The following is an 18,544-nucleotide window of genomic DNA, read 5'->3' as shown; positions in this document are numbered from 1 at the left end:
ATATCAATTTCAGTCATTGTGAGACTTAGATGAGCAATCTAGATTGAGTCCGAGGTATATGGCTTGGTGCAGTGCTTGACATATAGCATGCTTAGAAGAAGAATGAACACTATTCTGCACAGAACCTTAATGGACATTGAATCTACAGCTCAGAGATGGGAAATGAAGGTCCAGAGACATGGGAAATGCATGTCTGTTTGTTTCAGTTTCCCAGGGTTGCTTGGGAGCCTTGAGAACACTACTGCCTAAGCAGAGTGCTCAAGTGGCGGTGTCTTCAGGAGCACCTTCTGCCCTTGCTGTATACACCAAGAATCAAGACTTCCCAGGTGGCAACAGTTCTGAGCTGGGCTAGCCTCAGGAAGACCTCCAAAGTGCTATTCAGAATATTAACGCATGGAGAAGGCCAACTGCCTTAGTCCACTGTTTTTTCTGGAGAGGAGTAGTTCTATCCAGGTATGTTGTCTGGAACTGTTCTTCCCCTTTCTCATTGGAAAGGATGTATGACTGGGGCTCAGTCATACAAATGTAGCGTGGGAAGTGATTCTGTTCCTCAAATGGGCTTTTACAAACTTGTTTGTTGGAGTAGTTCCTTCCTTCCTTCCTTCCTTCCTCCCTCCCTTCCTTCCTTCCTTCCTTCCTTCCTTCCTTCCTTCCTTCCTTCCTTCCTTCCTTCCTTCCTTCCTTCCTTCTCTTTTCCTTTCCTTTCCTTTCCTTTCCTTCCTTCCTTCCTTCCTTCCCTTCCTTCCTTCCTTCCTTCTTTCCTTCCTTCCTTCCTTCCTTCTCTTTTTCTTTCTTTCTCTTTCTTTCTTTCTTTTCTTTTCTTTTCTTCTTTCTTCCCTCCCTTCCTTCCTTCCTTTTATTTTCCCCTCCCCTCTCTTCCCTTCCCTTTCTTTCTTCTTTTTTTCTTTCTTTCATTCTTTCTTTCCTTCCTTCCTTCCTTCTCTTTTTCTTTCTTTCTCTTTCTTTCTTTCTTTTCTTTTCTTCTTTCTTCCCTCCCTTCCTTCCTTCCTTCCTTCCTTTTATTTTCCCCTCCCCTCTCTTCCCTTCCCTTTCTTTCTTCTTTTTTTCTTTCTTTCATTCTTTCTTTCCTTCCTTCCTTCTTTCTTTTCTTTTTTCTTTTCTTTTCTCCTTTCTTCCCTCCCTCCCTTCCTTCCTTTTATTTTCCCCTCCCCTTCCCTCCCTTCCCTTTCTTTCTTCTTTCTTTCTCTCTCTCTCTCTCTCTTTCTTTCTCTTCTTTTTTCTTTCTTTGTGTCTTTCTTTCTCAGAGCTTCACTTGCTCTGTTGCCCATGCTGGAATTCAGTGACGCGGTCTCGGTTCACTGCAAACTTCACCTCTCGGGCTCAAATGATTTTCCTGCCTCAGCCTCCTGAGTAGCTGGGATTACACCACCAAGCCTGGCTAATTTTCATATTTTTAGTAGAGACGGAGTTTCGTCATGTTGGCCAGGCTGGTCTCGAACTCCTGACCTCAGGTGATCCACCTACCTCAGCCTCCGTAAGTGTTGGGATTACAGGCATGGGCCACTGTGCCCAAAGTAGTTTCTTTTATTGAGCTCTATGTTTTCTTTTCTTTTCTTTTTTTTCTTTTTGAGTGTCTTACTCTGTCACCCAGGCTGGAGTGCAGTGGCATGGTAATGGCTCTCTGCAGCCTTGACCTCCCAGGCTCAGGTGATCCTCCTGCCTCAGCCTCCTGAGTAGCTGGGAGTACAGATGCACATCACCACACCTGGCTAATTATTCTAATTTTTGTAGAGACAGGGTCTCACTATTTTGCCTAGGCTGGTCTCATTCTCCTGACCTCAAGCAGCCTTCCCACCTCAGCCTCCTGAAGTGCTGGGATTACAGGCATGAGTCACCGCACCTGGGTGACAACTTTTAAAAGAACTTAGCCTACCCACTGTATGTTTGCTAGTACCCTATACAATTTTTTTTTTTTCCTTTGACAATGTAAGGCAGGACCTACTTCAGATTTAGGCGGGCTAACTATGATTTTGGACAACAGCTAGATAAGTGGATCACACAGTAGTGCTTACTCGGGAGTGGGGTCTGAATCCCATGCTGAGCTTTCTCACAATCCACATATGAGGTCTCTTTTTTTTTTTTTTTTTTTTGAGACGGAGTCTCGCTCTGTCGCCCAGGCTGGAGTGCAGTGGCCGGATCTCAGCTCACTGCAAGCTCCGCCTCCCAGGTTTACGCCATTCTCCTGCCTCAGCCTCCCGAGTAGCTGGGACTACAGGCGCCCGCCACCTCGCCCGTCTAGTTGTTTGTATTTTTTTTTAGTAGAGATGGGGTTTCACCGTGTTAGCCAGGATGGTCTCGATCTCCTGACCTCGTGATCTGCCCATCTCGGCCTCCAAAGTGCTGGGATTACAGGCTTGAGCCACCACGCCCGGCCCATATGAGGTTTCATAATAGACCCTGGAGGGTGCTGAGCTCCTGTGAAGTGTGGGGTTGAATAGGAGCATCACAAGCTGTGGAAAGCAGCACAGAGAACATTCTTTCTGAGCTCCAGCATCACTCCTCTGAAATAGTACCAAAAGTTCGTCCACACTGAAGATGTGTTTTATTTATTTATTTATTTATTTATTTATTTATTTATTTTTATTTAGAGATAGAGTTTCATTCTTGTTGTCCATGCTGGAGTGCAGTGGCACAATCTTGGCTCACTGTAACCTCCATCTCCCAGGTTCAAGCAATTCTCCTGCCTCAGCCTCCTGAGTAGCTGAGATTACAGGCACGTGCCACCACACCTGGCTAATTTTTTTTGTGGGTGTTTTTAGCAGAGACAGGCTTTCACCATGCTGACCAGGCTGGTCTCAAACTCCTGACCTCAAGTGATCCACTAGCCTTGGCCTCCCAAAGTGCTGGGATTATAGGCATGAACCACTGTGCCTGGCCTGTAGATATATTTATGAGTGGGCCTTTTAGAGTCCTTACTCCAGCTTCTCCTCCTAAGCGTTTAAAAATCAAGCTTAGAGAGATTTACATACCTCAAACAACACAGCTGCTGATAGACTATGATGAGAACTTGTCTTCTGATGCCCAATCAAGCATGCTTTCTAACACTGAATGTTACTGTCCTAAACTTTGCTCCTATGCAAACAAATGCCTCTGAGAAGGAGATACTTTAAGCCTTTTGGGGGGGCCTAATGAGATTAGCTGCTTTTTTCCATTTTCCCCAAATTCCAATACTGCAGACTCTGCCACTGTCCCTCCGCCCTCCATTTTCAAATCACTGTTTTGTCTGTGTTGTGTTATCAGCCTTTTCTTCTCTTGGGTATCTAACAGACTCCTCCTAGCCTTCAAGCCAACCTAACTGTCAGCTCTTCCTAGAAGCCACTGAAATGCAATCCCATTCCCTGCCCTACCTCCAGGCAAATCAATCACACTTACCTGTTTATCTACGTCACTGTGCCTTTGCACAAATATTGATTAGAGCATCTCTTACTGTAATTCCTTTAGCTTTGTTTGCGCATGCCTGTCTCTCTTGCTGAAGTGTGAGCATCTCAAGGAGAATATTCATACTCTGTGCATCCCTAGGATGGGCCTGCTGCTAGCATCAAACCACCCCATTAATGACTATTGGATGAATGAGTGAATGAATCATGGGATAACCGGGTCTTAATAAGAGCAAGAAAGGCTTTGGGGAAATAAGACATAAAATGTGTGCTGGGTGGTGATAACAGATTAGGATGAGGAGAAAAACCTGGGTGAGAAGGTAGTGAAAGTGAGGAAGGCTCCAACTTGGTTTTTGACCCACCTCACACTTTTCCAGGACTAGTGGTGAGTATGCCTAATAGAAATGTTGGGGGAGGAAGATTTTAAATTTAGACTGAAATCTGTTAATCCTAGGTGAATAAATGTTAATGATAAGTCAGAACTTTCTTAGCATGTTAAAAGTGTGTTCATTGGAGACACAAGAGCTAGGTAATTTTTTTTTTTTCTTTGAGAGGAGGTTCTCACTCTGTTGCCCAGGCTGGAGTGCAGTGGCATAATCATGGCTCATTGCAGCCTCAATCTCCTTGATTCAAGCCATCCACCCACCCCAGCCTCTTGAGTAGCTGGGACTACAGGCGTGTGCTACCATGCCTGGCTAATTTTTAGGTTTTGTAGAGATGGGGTCTTGCTGCATTGCCCAGGCTGGTCTAAAACTCCTGGCCTCAAGTAGTCTTCCTGCCTCAGTCTCCCAAAGTGCTGGGATTATAGGCATGAGCCCCGATCCCTGGTCCTAGATAAAAGACTTTGTTGTGGTTAAGCAATGTTCTTAACTTTACTGGGAGGAAATGATGCAGTAAATCTGGATACATATTTTTTTTTTGCATTTTGTCATTAATGCAAACTTCGAGAGGTGAGAGAACTGTGCTTGGGAGCCAGGAGGTTGGGGCAGATATTGCTGAGTCGTTCGGTTTACATGGAAGAAATCAGGAGGCTGTCAGGAAAGATGGTGGGCTTGCTTCGGTGAATACTGCAGTGCACTACACTGGAGTAAAGCAGACTCCTGGCTTAAAGGGCCCATGGGCTCTGATGGAAGAACTGCTCGCTCTCTCTCTCTCTCTCTCTCTCTCTCTCTATATATATATATATATATATATATATGTTTATTTATTTTTTCAAGACAGAGTCTTGCTCTGTCGCCCAGGCTGGAGTGCAGTGGCTTGATCTCGGCTCACTGCAACCTTCACCTCCCAGGTTCAAGCAATTCTCCTGCTTCGGCCTCCCGCGTAGCTGGGATTACAGGCACCTGCCACCACACCTGGCTAATTTGTGTATTTTTAGTAGAGACTGGATTTCACGATGCTGGCCAGGCTGGTCTTGAACTCCTGACCTCGTGATCCACCCGCCTCAGCCTCCCAAAGTGCTGGGATTACAGACATGAGCCACCACGCCCCGCAGAACTGCAGTATTCTTTGTGGAGGTTAAAAAGAGGCCCCAGGCCAGGCACAGTGGCTCATGCCTGTAATGCTGGCACGTTGGGAGGTCAAGGAGGGCAGATCACTTGAGCCTGGGAGATCTAGACCAGCCTGGGCAACATGATGAAACCCCATTTCTACAAAAATTACCTGGGCATGGTGGCACATGCCTGTGGTTTCAGGTACTTGAGAGGCTGAGGTGGGAGGATCATTGAGCCTGGGAGGTGGAGATTGCGGTGAGCTGTGATCGCATCACTGCATTGGAGCAGTGCCCTGGCTGAAGCCAGGACAACAGAGTGAGAACCTGTCTCAAAAAAAGAAAAAAAAAAAAAAAGAAAAGAAAAAAGAAAGAAAGAAAAAGGAGAGAGAGATGATCTAGATATAGTATGGTGCAAATAATTGGGTAGATCACAGTTATGGTTTAGAAACTTGGGCATTAGCCCTGCAAGTTCAAATTGATATATGTTACTCTGAACCCCTCGAAATGAGGTCTTATTAAAATGAGGTCACCAGACAAGATGATCTGAAGTTTTTTGACAATTTTGTTAAGCAGTGAGTGTGACTGGTAGAATTTAAGATAAGCATGGCACCATTATATGCCATGCTTGTATTATAAGCTTGACTATACAACTTTTCTTAAACTTTTAGTCTTAACTTTGGCATCACAGAGCTGGGGTCCAGTGCGGATTTTTCTGGGGAAATTTGGGCAAGTCTTTTAACTTCTTTGTGTCTGTTTGCTTCTGTGTAAGAAAACAGGGATAAAAGTAGTACCTCCACTGTAGGTACTGGTGTGCTACAGCTAAATCTTACCAGCTCATAAGGGCCTATTGTGTACATCTCTTCCCAACTGCATGCTCAGTGATGCCATTGTGTAGCTTGAAATCTGCCAAGTATTTACACCACAGAAATTGGCAACCACTTTAGAACAGGCAGTTTTTTCTCCCAGAGAACCAGTTGTTAAACATTTTTCAATACAATTCCACTTACAGGATTGCTGCAAAAGTTAAATGAGGTGATGAATGCAAAGGGTTTAGGATATTGTCTAGCAAATACACTAAATAGATATGTGAGCATGGCATATACAGATTTTTTATCAGACAACTTTCGCTTTAAATTGTTATTTTAAAAGTTTATTTTTTTGCAGGGAACACAACATTTTAAGTCTTTTCAGCCTCTTGCTTTTCTGGGATTCCCACCATCTCTACCCCCATCCTTATAATAGGAGCAAAATTGCCTTTATGATTGTGATCCTGGCCCCTGGCTAGAGTTGTTCAGGAAGGAATAGTCTGGCTGGTCTCTTGGATGGAGGAGATAATAAATGCTTGGGAGTTATTGGCAGGGACTACTTTCCGGCACTAAGACTGGAAAATAAGGAACATCTATCTGTAGCAACATAAAGGATGATTCAGATGAAAAGCAGAGGACAGAAATACTTGGAAATATACTGAGTCCCCCATAGCTTTCCTCTCCCTGTTTCTAATCTTATGTGAAGGCTGACTGTATCTCTGCATTTGGATTCCATGAATCAAGTTTTATTTTAAGTGCCTATTCCAATGTTTGGCAGAGTAAGTGCTCAATGCTTATTTGTTCTCCTTTTCGCTTAAACTAATATGTGCTGGTTTCCTCTGTAGCCCAAAGAATTTATCTTTATTTATTTATTTATTTAATTTTTTTATTTTCGAGACTGAGTCTCGCTCTATTATCCAGGCTGGAGTGCAGTGGCACGATCTCAGCTCACTGCAGCCTCCACCTCCCAGACTCAAGTGATCTTCCCACCTCAGCCTCCCAAGCAGCTGGGACTACAGGCATGAGCTACCATGCCTGGCTAATTTTTGTATTTTTTTTTTCTTTTTTATAGAGACAGAGTCTCACTGTGTTGCCCAGGCTGGTCTCAAACTCCTGGGCTCAAGCGATCCTCCCACCTCAGCCTCCCAAGCAGCTGGGACTACAGATGCAAGCCACCATGCCTGGCTACTTTTTCTGTTTTTTGTAGAGACAGGGTTTCACCATGTTGCCCAGGCTGGTCTCAAACTCCTGGGCTCAAGGATTCCACCTGCCTCGACCTCCCAAAGTATTAAGATTACAGGCATGAGCCACTGTGCTCTGCCTACACCAAAGAATTCTAAAAAAGCATATGGAGCCTATGCTTTGTCAAAATCTCAGTTATTAATGCCTAGGAAAGCCAGCTCTACTCTGTCTATGACTTAAGACTCCAGTGTTCGTCTGGTGGCAGCCTCAGCATAGGCACAATTAGTATAGTATAGAAGAAGCCATCTCTTCTGGGCTCTAAATGTCTGAGTTATCTCAGGTTTTTTTTTTTTTTTTACTGGCAGTAAAAGGACTTTCTGGTTTGTATGTGTGTGGGTCTGTGTGTGTGTCTGTGTTTATAGGAGGACTTTAGAAAGGGAGTGAGAGAGAGAGAAAAATGACACAGTTCAAACAAAATGATGGCTGGGCGTGGTGGTTCATGCCTGCAATCCTAGCATTTTGGGAGGCCGAGGCAGGAGGATCACTTGGCATCAGGGGTTCGAGACTAGCCTGGACAACATAGTGAAACCCTGTTTCTACTAAAAACACAAAAATCAGCCAGGTGCGGTGGTGTCTGCCTGTAATCCTAACTATGTGGGAGGCTGAGGTGGGAGAATCACTTGAACCTGGTAGGGAGAGGTTGCAGTGAGCCGAGATCATGCCACTGTACTCCAGGCGGGGCAACAGAACAAGACTGTCTCAAAAAAAAAAAAATTGATACATTGGAGAAGGATTTTGTACCATAAAAAAATGGCTGAATTGGGGGAGGCTTTCATATACTCAAACTGCACAAAGGCGTTAAGGCATTTATTTATTCCTTGACCACTGGGAAGAATTGGATCTTTGCTAATCTCTGGAAAATCTTGACAACCTGGTATTACTTAGCTGTGCAGGACCTCTCCTGTGAAGGTCATAAAAACACCACCCAAAGAGTGTGCTCAGAGCAAGTGGGAAGGTCAAGCTGGAGAATGGAAATGACACAATCTCTGATATTGCAACAGTTTTTAGCAATTGTACAGTGAGATTGCATTGTGGTATTCAACCGGTAATGCATTAGGAGAGAGACCAATAGAACATGACAATATTTGCTGGAAGTAAAAACACAAACACATTTGCTCTTGCCTTTTAAAGTATCAGAAGTATATTTCATCTTGGAGATCAGCTTACATTAATTCTTGAATCTTGGCTTCCAGTTTTTTAGCATCAGCTCCACTGAATTCAAAAATCTGTTCACAAATGCACAAAGGTGAAACATGTATTGATTCAAGTACTGTGAAAATGTTGAGGCTTTAAGGAATTTTGTTCCTGATTCAAAAGTTAAGCCTACTCATTTCCATCATTTGCAGGACACTTTAAATATAAATACACATTGAACACATTAAATTCATAATATTTTCATATTTGGCATCCATTCAAAATTACTTATGCTAAAACTTTGCCAGATCTCTATAATTCTCCATAATATTCCTTTAATCTAAGATCTAAAACATATAATGATGCTGGAAATAAACAAACTCCATCATTGGAACTTCTCAGAGCTCTTATATATTGGTATTGAGGATTTGTTAATTAATATACACAATCTCCTGAAATCAAGTGGCTTGGGATTTGTCATTCCCTGACTTCTCCCCATGAAAGAGTATTAGAATTCATTGATTCTAAGAAGCACATGTTTTTTTCAAACGTTTACATCTCTGAATCAGAATGCATTTCATAGCGGATGGTATGTTATATTTCACTTGGAACACTTTTTAGTGGTATATAAAATAATAATGCATCTTTCACAAGTGTCTTATGTTTGAAGAAAGATGGAATTCAAAGACTTTAGTACTAAATATATTACGTGGTTGAAGAGAAGGAAGAGTGTGAGGTTGGGATTAGGTGAAAACTTGAGTTCCCAGTAAGGGGGCGGTTGAGCCACCAGGAATGGTGTTAGGACTTTGGGGGGCAGGGGCTAGAAAAGTCTAGAACTAACTTTAGTGCCTAGTGTGCTGCAGGGCAAAACCATCCCCACATAGAAGGCTTCTGCTTCTCCAGGCAGCAGCATTCTGCCTGAGTGTGTCATTATATTTATTCCTTCAAAGTAAACCCCAGATTTGTAACTCTACCTTGATCCCATTTCACTTACCGGGTTGCTCATGAATTCACTTCTATAACAGCAAATTATTCTTTTGATTCTTGAGAACAGGGTTACCTAAGTGTGGAGGCAGAATTTCATAATTTATCTGAGTTGCCTGGTTTGTAACTATCTCCCCTATAACTAGTTTTTTTTGGCCTTGGCCATGGGAGGCAGGTGTCAGAAAGGATCTGCAAAAGTTTCTCTTTGCTAAGAGTTAGGTGGCAGCTGGATGGTGGCTCTGGGGCATGAAGGACAGTTCATAATCCTCTGCGAAATCTGAGGTCAGAGCTCGTGCAGAGATAAGAACTCCTGGTGGGAACATAGGCAGGGCTTGGCTACCTGAATGACCAGACTTGGCAGGAAGCATGATAAATTCATTTTGCCTGTTTTTGGACTTTTAAAGATGGACGGCCGGGTGTAGTGGCTCATGCCTATAATCCAAGCACCTTGGGAGGCTGAGGCTGGTGGGTCACTTGAGGTCAGGAGTTTGAAACCAACCTGGCCAACATGGCAAAACCCCATCTCTACTAAAAATACAAAAATTAGCCAGGCGTGGTGATGCGCACCTATAATCCCAGCTACGTGGGAGGCTGAGGTACGAGAATCATTTGAACCCAGGAGGTGGAGGTTGCAGTAAGCCACAATCACGCCACTGCATCCCAGCCTGGGTGACAGAGAGAGACTCTTGTCTCAAAAAAAAAAAAAAAAAAGAAAAAAAATGAGTATGGTGCACTGATTCAAATGTAATTGTTTTTAAAAAATAGAGAAAGGAAAGATGAAATTCTACAATATGTATTCTTCTGTGTCTGGCATCTTCCATTCAACAGGATGTTTATGAAACTTACCTGGATAGTGTCACTACAGTCATTTTTCAGTGTTTCTTTAGTATTCCATTGCATGAATGTAACACAGTTTATCCATTTTAGCTATGACAAATAGTGCTACTGTGGATGTTCTTGTCCATATCTTTGCAGGGATATCTTTGTGGGCACATAAGCACTAATTTCTGTTGTATAGCTAAAAGTGGGATTGTGGGTTCTGCTTCAGTAGAAGCTACCCTACAGTTTTTGAAATTATACTGCATGTATTTCCTTTTCTTTTCCTTCCTTCCTTCCTTCCTTCCTTCCTTCCTTCCTTCCTTCCTTCCTTCCTTCCTTCCTTCCTCCCTCCCTCCCTCCCTCCCTCCCTCCCTCTCTCCCTTCCTCTCTCTCTCTTTCTCTTTCTCTCTTTCTCTTTCTTTCTCTCTTTCTTTCTTTCTTCTTTCTTTTTCTTCCTTTCTTCTTCTTCTTTCTTTTTTGACAGTCTTTCTCTGTCACCCAGTTTGGAGTGCCACAATCTCAGCTCACTGCAACCTCCGCCTCCTGGGTTCAAGTGATTCTCCCACCTCAGCCTCCCGCCACCACTCCTGGTTAATTTTTATGTTTTAGTAGAGATGGGGTTTCACCATGTTGGCCAGGCTGGTCTCAGACTCCTGACCTCAAGTGATCTGCTCATCTCAGCCTCCCAAGGTGCTGGGATTACAGGCGTGAGCCACCATGCCTGGCCTGCATATATTTTCAATTTATACTCTACCAGCAGAGGATGAGTGTTCGAGCTCTAGCTCTGCATCCTTGATGACACTTGATATTGCCAGTCTTTTTCATGTTAACAATTCTGGTGGCTTTAGGTGACAAGTTTGCTACCAAATTCCATATGTTTTACATTGGTCAGCTTTCACCCGACTTTAATAATGGCTATATAACTTGTCTCTTTTGGTCTCCAGTCTTGTGCCACTTAGGTCCTTTCTCATCCCTGAAGCTCAAAACCACAAATCCAGGCATTCCATCCTTCTTTGTAAACATCTTCAGTTTTTCCCCATCACCATACAATCCAAGCTTCTTCCAAGATCTTGGATTTTGTCCCGTCTCCCTCCCCATTGCTCCTTGCCATAAACCCTGTGCTCAGATCCATTTGTTCATTTAACAAATACTTAATAAGTGCCTACTGTGAGCCACACTTACTGTGAACAAAACTGACAAAATCCTCTCATGAGCTCCTCTGCTAGTGAAAACTTTTTACTGTTGTTATTATTCAAAGAATTCCTGACATATACCCGTTATTTTATAATATGGGTCATCTTTTCTCACTTGCTAATCTTAACCATCCCTCAAGATGGTTTAAGTAACTCATGGAGCCTTCCTTGAACCTTTTCTGTGTGATCCCATAGTACTCTGGGCATCCCAGTATTAATGACTTTTTGTCATCTTTCTTTCCCACTACACCAAGGATGAAGACTGTACCTGAAATTTTCCTCCATATATTATTTCTTTATGTATTTTAGAGAAGAGGTCTCGCTCTGTCACCCAGGCTGGAGTGCAGTGATGCGATCATAGTTCACTGCAGTCTTGAGCCCCAGGGCTCAAGTGATCCTCCCACCTCAGCTTCCTGAATAGTTAGGACTACAAGCAGGCACCAATACACTGGCCTTTTTTTTTTATTTTTTAAAAATTTTTTGTAAAATTTAAAGGTCTTGGCTTGGTGTGGTGGCTCATGCCTGTAATCCTAGCACTTTGCGAGGCTGAGATGGGCAGATCACGAGGTCAGGAGATTGAGACCATCCTGGCGAACACGGTGAAACCCATCTCTACTAAAAATACAAAAAATTAGCCAGGCGTGGTGGCGGGCGCCTGTAGTCCCAGCTACACAGGAGGCTGAGGCAGGAAAATGGCATGAACCTGGGAGGCAGAGCTTGCAGTGAGCCGAGATTGCGCCACTGCACTCCAGCCTGGGCAACAGAGCGAGACTCAGTCTCAGAAAAAAAAAAAAAAAAAAATTAAAGGTCTTGTTGTGTTACCTATGCTGGTCTCAAACTCCTGGCCTCAAAAGATCCTCCTGCTTTCCCCTCTCAAAGTGCTGCATTTACAGGCATAAATCACTGTGCCTGGCTTTATTGTTTTAGTATCTAGTCTAGTAGATACTTTACACAGAGTGTACACCTTACACAGAGTAGGTGTACCATTGATGACTGTACGCCTGTGTTGAGCTAAGTTTCAGCAACTAGGTATTACCTGACTTATTCTATCTTTATCTTGTTGCCAAAGAGAAACGTTACATTCATGTCTCCCTATCCAGCACTGGGCTTTGCATATAGGAACTTAATAGATGGAATTAATGGATAAGGAGCAACTTACTGATAAGACCTTATTTCACAGATAGCTTTCTTTTGAAGAGAGATGTATGCAAGGCAAATAGTTTAATTTCTGCCTGAAGTGTTGTGAGAGGAAAATAAATAAATCTTGGGGTCCCCAAATCACTAAGCTAAAGGGAAAAGTCAAGCTGGTGACTGCTTAGGGAAAACCTGCCTCCCATTCTCTTCAAAGTCATCTCTCCACTCACTGAGATAAATGCATATCTGATTGCTTCCTTTGGAAAGGCTAATCAGAAGCTCAAAATAATGCAACCATTTGTCTTTTATCTACCTATGACCTCAAAGCCCCCCTCCCCGCTTCAAGTTGTCCTGCCTTTCCGGACCAAACCAATGTTCATCTTATGTATGTTGATTGATGTCTCATATCTCCCTAAAATGTATAAAACCAAGCTGTGCTCTAACCACCTTGGGCACATATCATCAGGACCTCCTGAGGCTGTGTCATGGGCATATGTTCTGAACCTTGGCAAAATAAACTTTCTAAATTAACTGAGACCTATCTCAGATGTTTGGGGTTCATATTTGACAACCACAAAGGGATTCTGAGTGGAGGTACCCCTGACCTTTGGCAAATCTCCTATTGGTGCTTGATACCAGCATGAGCTAACTTTATGACTCAAACCAATAGGACAATTTGCTGAGGCCTGGGAGCACCCCACTCCAGAGAATCCCCAATCTCCCAACATTTGGTCAAGATCTAAAGTTTATTTTGCTGTACAACTCCCTCTTTTGGAGTTTTACTTGCTTCCAACAAGGAGGGCAAGATTTTCTGCTTTCATGATGGTGGAAGGCAGTGATCCTGAGTCTGAGGTTGCTCCCAATAAGGTAGGAGACCACCCCCATATCATCTTATGTCCAATTTCTGCCTCCAAAGAAAGAAGAGTAAAAACTAAAAGGCAGAAATGAAATCTACGGGCAGACAGCCCGGCGCCACACTCTGGGCCTGGTGGTTAAAGACCGACCCCTGACCTAATCGGTTATGTTATCTATAGATTACAGACATTGCATAGAAATGCACTGTGAAAATCCCTATCTTGTTTTGTTCCGATCTAATTACCGGTGCATGCAGCCCCCAGTCACATACCCCGTGTTTGCTCAATCGATCATGACCCTCTCACACGTATCCCCTTAGAGTTGTGAGCCGTTAAAAGGGACAGGAATTGCTTACTTAGGGAGCTCGGCTCTTGAGACAGGAGTCTTGCCGATGCCCCCGGCCAAATAAACCCCTTTCTTCTTTAACTCAGTGTCTGAGGAGTTTTGTCTGCCGCTCGTCCTGCTATACCAACAGGGAAGACAAGTTTGATTCTTCAGCCCAAGACTCAACCCTAGGTGAGTAGCTGAATTTGGGTTTTGTCTTGGCTAAAGTTAACAACCAACTGATCTTAATTTCTCTTTACCATTAGTATGCTCAGAGATCACATTGTTGTTTTGTTGCTGTTGTTTGTTCTTTTCTTTCTTCCATCAGATTTGACCTACTCTACCTGACTTGTTCAAATCTGAGTGAGAATTCCAAATTATGGGTAACAAGGCCTCTCTAATTTGGCTAAAATTCCTCACAGCTGCAAAAGCGGGAAAACAAAACAGAAAACCATGCACTTGGTTTCTGTGTTTGCTTCCTGTCTTTAAAAAAAAAAAGGTTCTTTCATTTACTTTTCTTCTACCACATACCTCCTTCCTCTTTGCCACCTGCAGTACTAAAAAAATCTAGAGAAGGCTTCTAATGATTTGAACCTCTTTAAAGAGTTCAGAACAAAGGTGCCACTCACCCCTTTTGAGGTGTTCTATTTTCTTCATGGAGTTTCAAAAGTCATGGGCCGATTCTTCTTAGGTCTAAAGCTCTATTTTCCTGTATTGCATGACCCCACCTCTTTGACTTTGTGGGTACCAGAGATGACCTTGTACTGTGAGAGGTTTTGACCTTGGCGTGTGTAATGGCGAACAAGAACTACAAAGTTAGGGATGGCTGAGCACAGTTTATAGGAAGTGGTCTTGGCTGTTATTTTATTTTTTCTCCTAGGCAGTTGTTGTTTAAGGATCCTAATTCTAGTTCAGATATGCATTCTAAAGGATCTTCTCCATTGCTCTTTCTCTGAAAATTAATCTTGATTTGGCTTGTCTGTGTGTATTTGCATAAGAGACTGAATTTTCTTAGCTCTGAAGAGAAACAATATTTGCTCCTTCCAGCTGAAAGGTGCCCCCGGGTGACCGAGGTGTCTGGGGGCTTGACCTCCCCACAATGTGCAGCAACCTTACAGGAAAATCCCTAACAAAAATTACTTTTATTCATTTATTTGAGATGGAGTCTTGCTCTGTCAGCCAGGTTGGAGTACAGTGGCATGATCTCAGCTCACTGCAACCTCTGCCTCCCATGTTCAAGCAATTCTCCTGCCTCCACCTCCCTAATAGCTGGAATGACAGGCATGCACCACCATGCCTGGCTAATTTTTGTATTTTTAGTAGAGACGGAGTTTTACCATGTTGACCAGGCTGGGCTTGAACGCCTGACCTCAGGTGATCTGCGCATCTCGACCTCCCAAGGTGCTGGGAGTATAGGCATGAGCCACTGCTCCTGGCCCAAAAATTAATTTTAAAAAAGGCTCGTCCAGGAAACACATGTAAGGGCTGATTACCCAGTGTTTGAGCCCTCTCAGAGATAATAGACCTCTGGAGAGACAAACTGAGGCATGTATGAGGGTAGAAACAACTCAGTGGTGACACACTGTAGAGTCCTGCTTACAAGCAACACACATCAACTCATCACACAAAAACTCTAGGCCACAGCTCTGTTCCTTTTATTAAGAAAAAGAAGTGGGAAACCAATAATCTAAGTTCCTTATTAATAATCTCAGTTCCTTTTATTAAGAAAAAGAAAGTGGGAAACCAATAATCTAAGAATGAGAAGAAAATAAGAGAATGACTCCCCTTTCAAGCACTCCGTGGGTTTTATGGCACCTCTACTTGCCAGAATTTATGGGAAATGGAAGTAATATGGTCTTTGTGCACATTCACATTAAGGAAAAAAGAGTCGTAGGGTCTATCTGCAAACTATAGAGTTCCTAAGTTATAGGAAATTTGTCTGTGTGTGTGTGTGTGTGTGTGTGTGTGTGTGTATTGGAAAGGCCTTTATAATTTCTATAATTTGTTGCTTAATTGGTAATTAAATCCATTTTAATTTCCCTCTAGCACACCAGACATTTTCTCTCCATACTTTATGATGTAAATTTTGCTGATTTTCACCTGAGTTGTTTCCTTTACTATGCAAATTTAAGGCGATTTAGCTGACAATTGTCTAGGGTAGTGAAACAGGTTATCAAGAATTTGAAAGTCTAAGATTGGGAAAAAAAGGGTCTTTATGAATCTACAAGATGTACTTCTATTGGCATGCCTAATACATCTATGTATTTATGTGTTATGTTCCACAATGTTTCATTCATGAAAAAATATAAAAGAGCTCTAATTAATTGGCTTAAGAAAATAAAAGCGGTTGAATCAAATACTTGATCAGGAAAAAATAAAAGATTAGTCAAATGCTTTTTCAAGTTTATGTAACTTCAGTAAAATCTTTAATAAATAAGCCAGCTTTAAAATTATTGAAAACATAATATTAGAAATGTCTTAAGAATTGGCAGCATACATTTTTGTTTGCATTTATTAATCAAGCAATTTCATACTTATCCCTGCTAAACACTGTAAAGTGTCAAAAGTTGGCATAGGGGTTACAAAACTATAAACCCAGCCCAAAACAGAATGATCTTTGCTTGTGTAATTTTTAATAAATAAGACATTGATCTTGGTTTAATGAAAATAGTTACATCTTCAATTTAGTAACTTCTAATATTTTGGCTTCAGGCAGTCTAGTCCACAGGCAGTAAGGTTTGTTTTAGGAAAGGACTGTTACCATCTTTGTTTCAAAGCTAAACTATAAACTAAGTTCCTCCCAAAGTTAGTTTGGCCTCTGCCCAGGAATGAACAAAGACAACTTGGAGGTTAGAAGCACGATAGATTCAGTTAGGTCAGATCTTTTTCACTGTCTCAGTTATAATTTTGCAATGGTTGTTCCATAACTTTAAATGATGACTATCATAGTTTACATAAATAATCTAGGTAAATGATTAAAATAATTAGGTAAATACAATGGGAAAAATACTTGTAGACAAACTCATCATAATTTAGAATCTAAAGTTATATTAAATTAAATAACAGATATTTCATTATTTGGGTATTTTTCAATAAAAATATGTTGTAGGAAAACATTCTTTCTTAAAGAAAAGAAGTGTGTCCTTTTTAAAAAGGTGAACAAATTTTGTCTAATTCAAAGCTTATTTAAAGATTATGTATAAAACAAGGTAAAAGAAACCAGGAAATAAGAGCGATATAAAGAAAGTTACAAAAATAAAGACATATATATATATACACACACACACACACACCCCTGTTATATATATGTGTGTGTGTGTGTGTGTGTGTGTATATATATATGGATATAGTAACCTAATGTAACATTTTTTTTGAGATGAAATTTCACTCTTGTTGCTCAGGCTGGAGTGCAATGGTGCTATCTCGGCTCACCGCAACCTCTGCCTCCCAGGTTCAAGCAGTTCTCCAGGGAGAGCTGAAATATTCATGAATATCAAGCAGAACAGGAGTTATCTGCATGGACTGAACTAAAAAAAAAAAAACAAAAAAAACTGAAGTAATATTTTTGACTTTTTCTTAAAATGTTGCTGATCCTTTGTATTGTTTTAAGGCGTCAAGGAAACTTTTGCTCTATTGACAGCTTTTAACAATTTAGTATACTCCTATGAACAACATTTGGAGCATATTTGTTTTTCTCTACCTGATTTCTCCAGAATTTGAAAACTATTTGTGAGTATTCTTAACTTATGGCAATACAGTTATGGCATAAGTGCAATAAGAACCTGTTTTCATTTGTAACAGGCCACATTTGGAGAAACTGGTTATTTTACAAAGGCTTTGGAATGGTGTGCTTTCCCTTAAGGAATCAAATTTGACTTATGGAAACAATAAAAGTCTCTTGGGAAAACTGGCTTCATACCTTGTCAACACAGTTCCTGTACAGGATTACTGACCTGTGTAAGTAAAGAATGTCACCTTCTGACAGACCCAGGAGCCCCAAGTTTATCTTGGAACCTCAAGAGGAGAGGAATTCCCCCAACCCATAGGCATTTGATGGTACAAATCCATCTATGGCTGGGCTCAGCTTTTAGAAAGTCTTATCTGAGATTCTATGGAACAAAGTTCAATCAAAGTCAATTTAAAAGCCTATGTAAAAAAAATTATTCTTGCTGCACTGTATACAAATACTCAGTCCAAGTATAATAAAGAAAATCAGTTCTATCATGATTTGTCTTTAGTAAAAATGGGAACCTGGAGAGAGAAAATTATGTTTCAAAAAATATAGTACGATTGTTGTTAGATTCTAGTCTTGCCTAATGTTTTCCCATTTATACTGTTTTCTGCAGTTTGGACTGAATTCTAACTTCTGTTGGCTACAAGTCTTTTTATTTTGTTTTGTTTTGTTTTTGAGACAGAGTCTCGCTGTTGTCCAAGCTGGAGTTCAGTGGCATGATCTTGCAGTCTCAGCTCATTGCAACTTCTGCTTCCAGGATTCAAGCGATTCTACTGCCTCAACCTCCCAAGTAGCTAGGATTACAGGTGCCTGCCCCCTCATCCAGCTAATTTTTGTATTTTGGGTAGAGACAGGGTTTCACCATTATTGGCCAAGCTGATCTCGAACTCCTGACCTCAGGTGATCTGCTCGCTTTGGCCTCCCAAAGTGCTGGGATTACAGGTGTGAGCCACCATGCCTGGCCCTACAAGTCTTCAAAATAATGTTTCAATTTTTTTCTTCTCTTTTCCCCCCATTTTTCCTAATTTGGAGTCACTGAAAACTAAGCTGTGCTTTTTCAAAGCCCTGCAAACTGAAGCTAGACAATTTAAACTTCAGAAGAAAATAACAGCAATCTATTTACGTACATAAGCCACTTTCTGAAGTCCATGTGTGGACTTCAGAGTAATATGACTTAGGCTGGACACAGTGGTCATACCTGTAATCCCAGCACTTTGCGAGGCTGAGGTGGGCAGATCACCTGAGGTTAGGAATTCGAGACCAGCCTGGCCAACATGGCAAAACCCTGTCTCTACTAAAAATACAAAAATTAGCTGGGTGTGGTGGCACATGCCTGTAATCCCAGCTACTTGGGAGGCTGAGGCAGGAGAATCACTTGTACCCGGGAGGTGGAGGTTGCAGTGAGCTGAAACCGTGCCACTGCACTCCAG

At 41.9% G+C, this 18,544-nt stretch overlaps 1 protein-coding gene and 1 long non-coding RNA gene across 4 annotated transcripts in view; one reads left to right on the top strand and one right to left on the bottom strand.

Moving 5' to 3' along the window:
- The window catches only part of LOC135967393 (uncharacterized), a 53,032-nt gene extending 39,480 nt beyond the window's left edge, over positions 1-13,552 (top strand). For both annotated transcript variants that reach the window (XR_010581475.2, XR_010581474.2), the window contains one exon: positions 13,489-13,552. This is a non-coding gene — a long non-coding RNA (uncharacterized lncRNA). The remainder of the gene's footprint in view (positions 1-13,488) is intronic.
- Positions 8,057-18,544, bottom strand: part of TXNDC8 (thioredoxin domain containing 8) — a 34,718-nt gene continuing 24,230 nt past the window's right edge. Inside the window, exons 5-6 of one of the 2 annotated variants that reach the window (XM_045372546.2) lie at positions 9,067-9,132; positions 8,057-8,288 (exon numbers count right to left, since the gene is read on the bottom strand). In XM_045372546.2, the coding sequence (XP_045228481.1) occupies positions 8,262-8,288; positions 9,067-9,132 (93 nt within the window). In that variant the 3' untranslated portion in view covers positions 8,057-8,261. The remainder of the gene's footprint in view (positions 8,289-9,066; positions 9,133-18,544) is intronic. The other variant, NM_001284910.2, reaches the window with a different exon arrangement.

The sequence above is a fragment of the Macaca fascicularis genome, chromosome 15 (genome assembly GCF_037993035.2).
Source record: "Macaca fascicularis isolate 582-1 chromosome 15, T2T-MFA8v1.1".
NCBI classification, from domain to species: domain Eukaryota; kingdom Metazoa; phylum Chordata; class Mammalia; order Primates; family Cercopithecidae; genus Macaca; species Macaca fascicularis.
The sequence above is the reverse complement of the archived record's forward strand: the minus strand, read 5'-3'. Positions and strand labels throughout refer to the sequence as shown.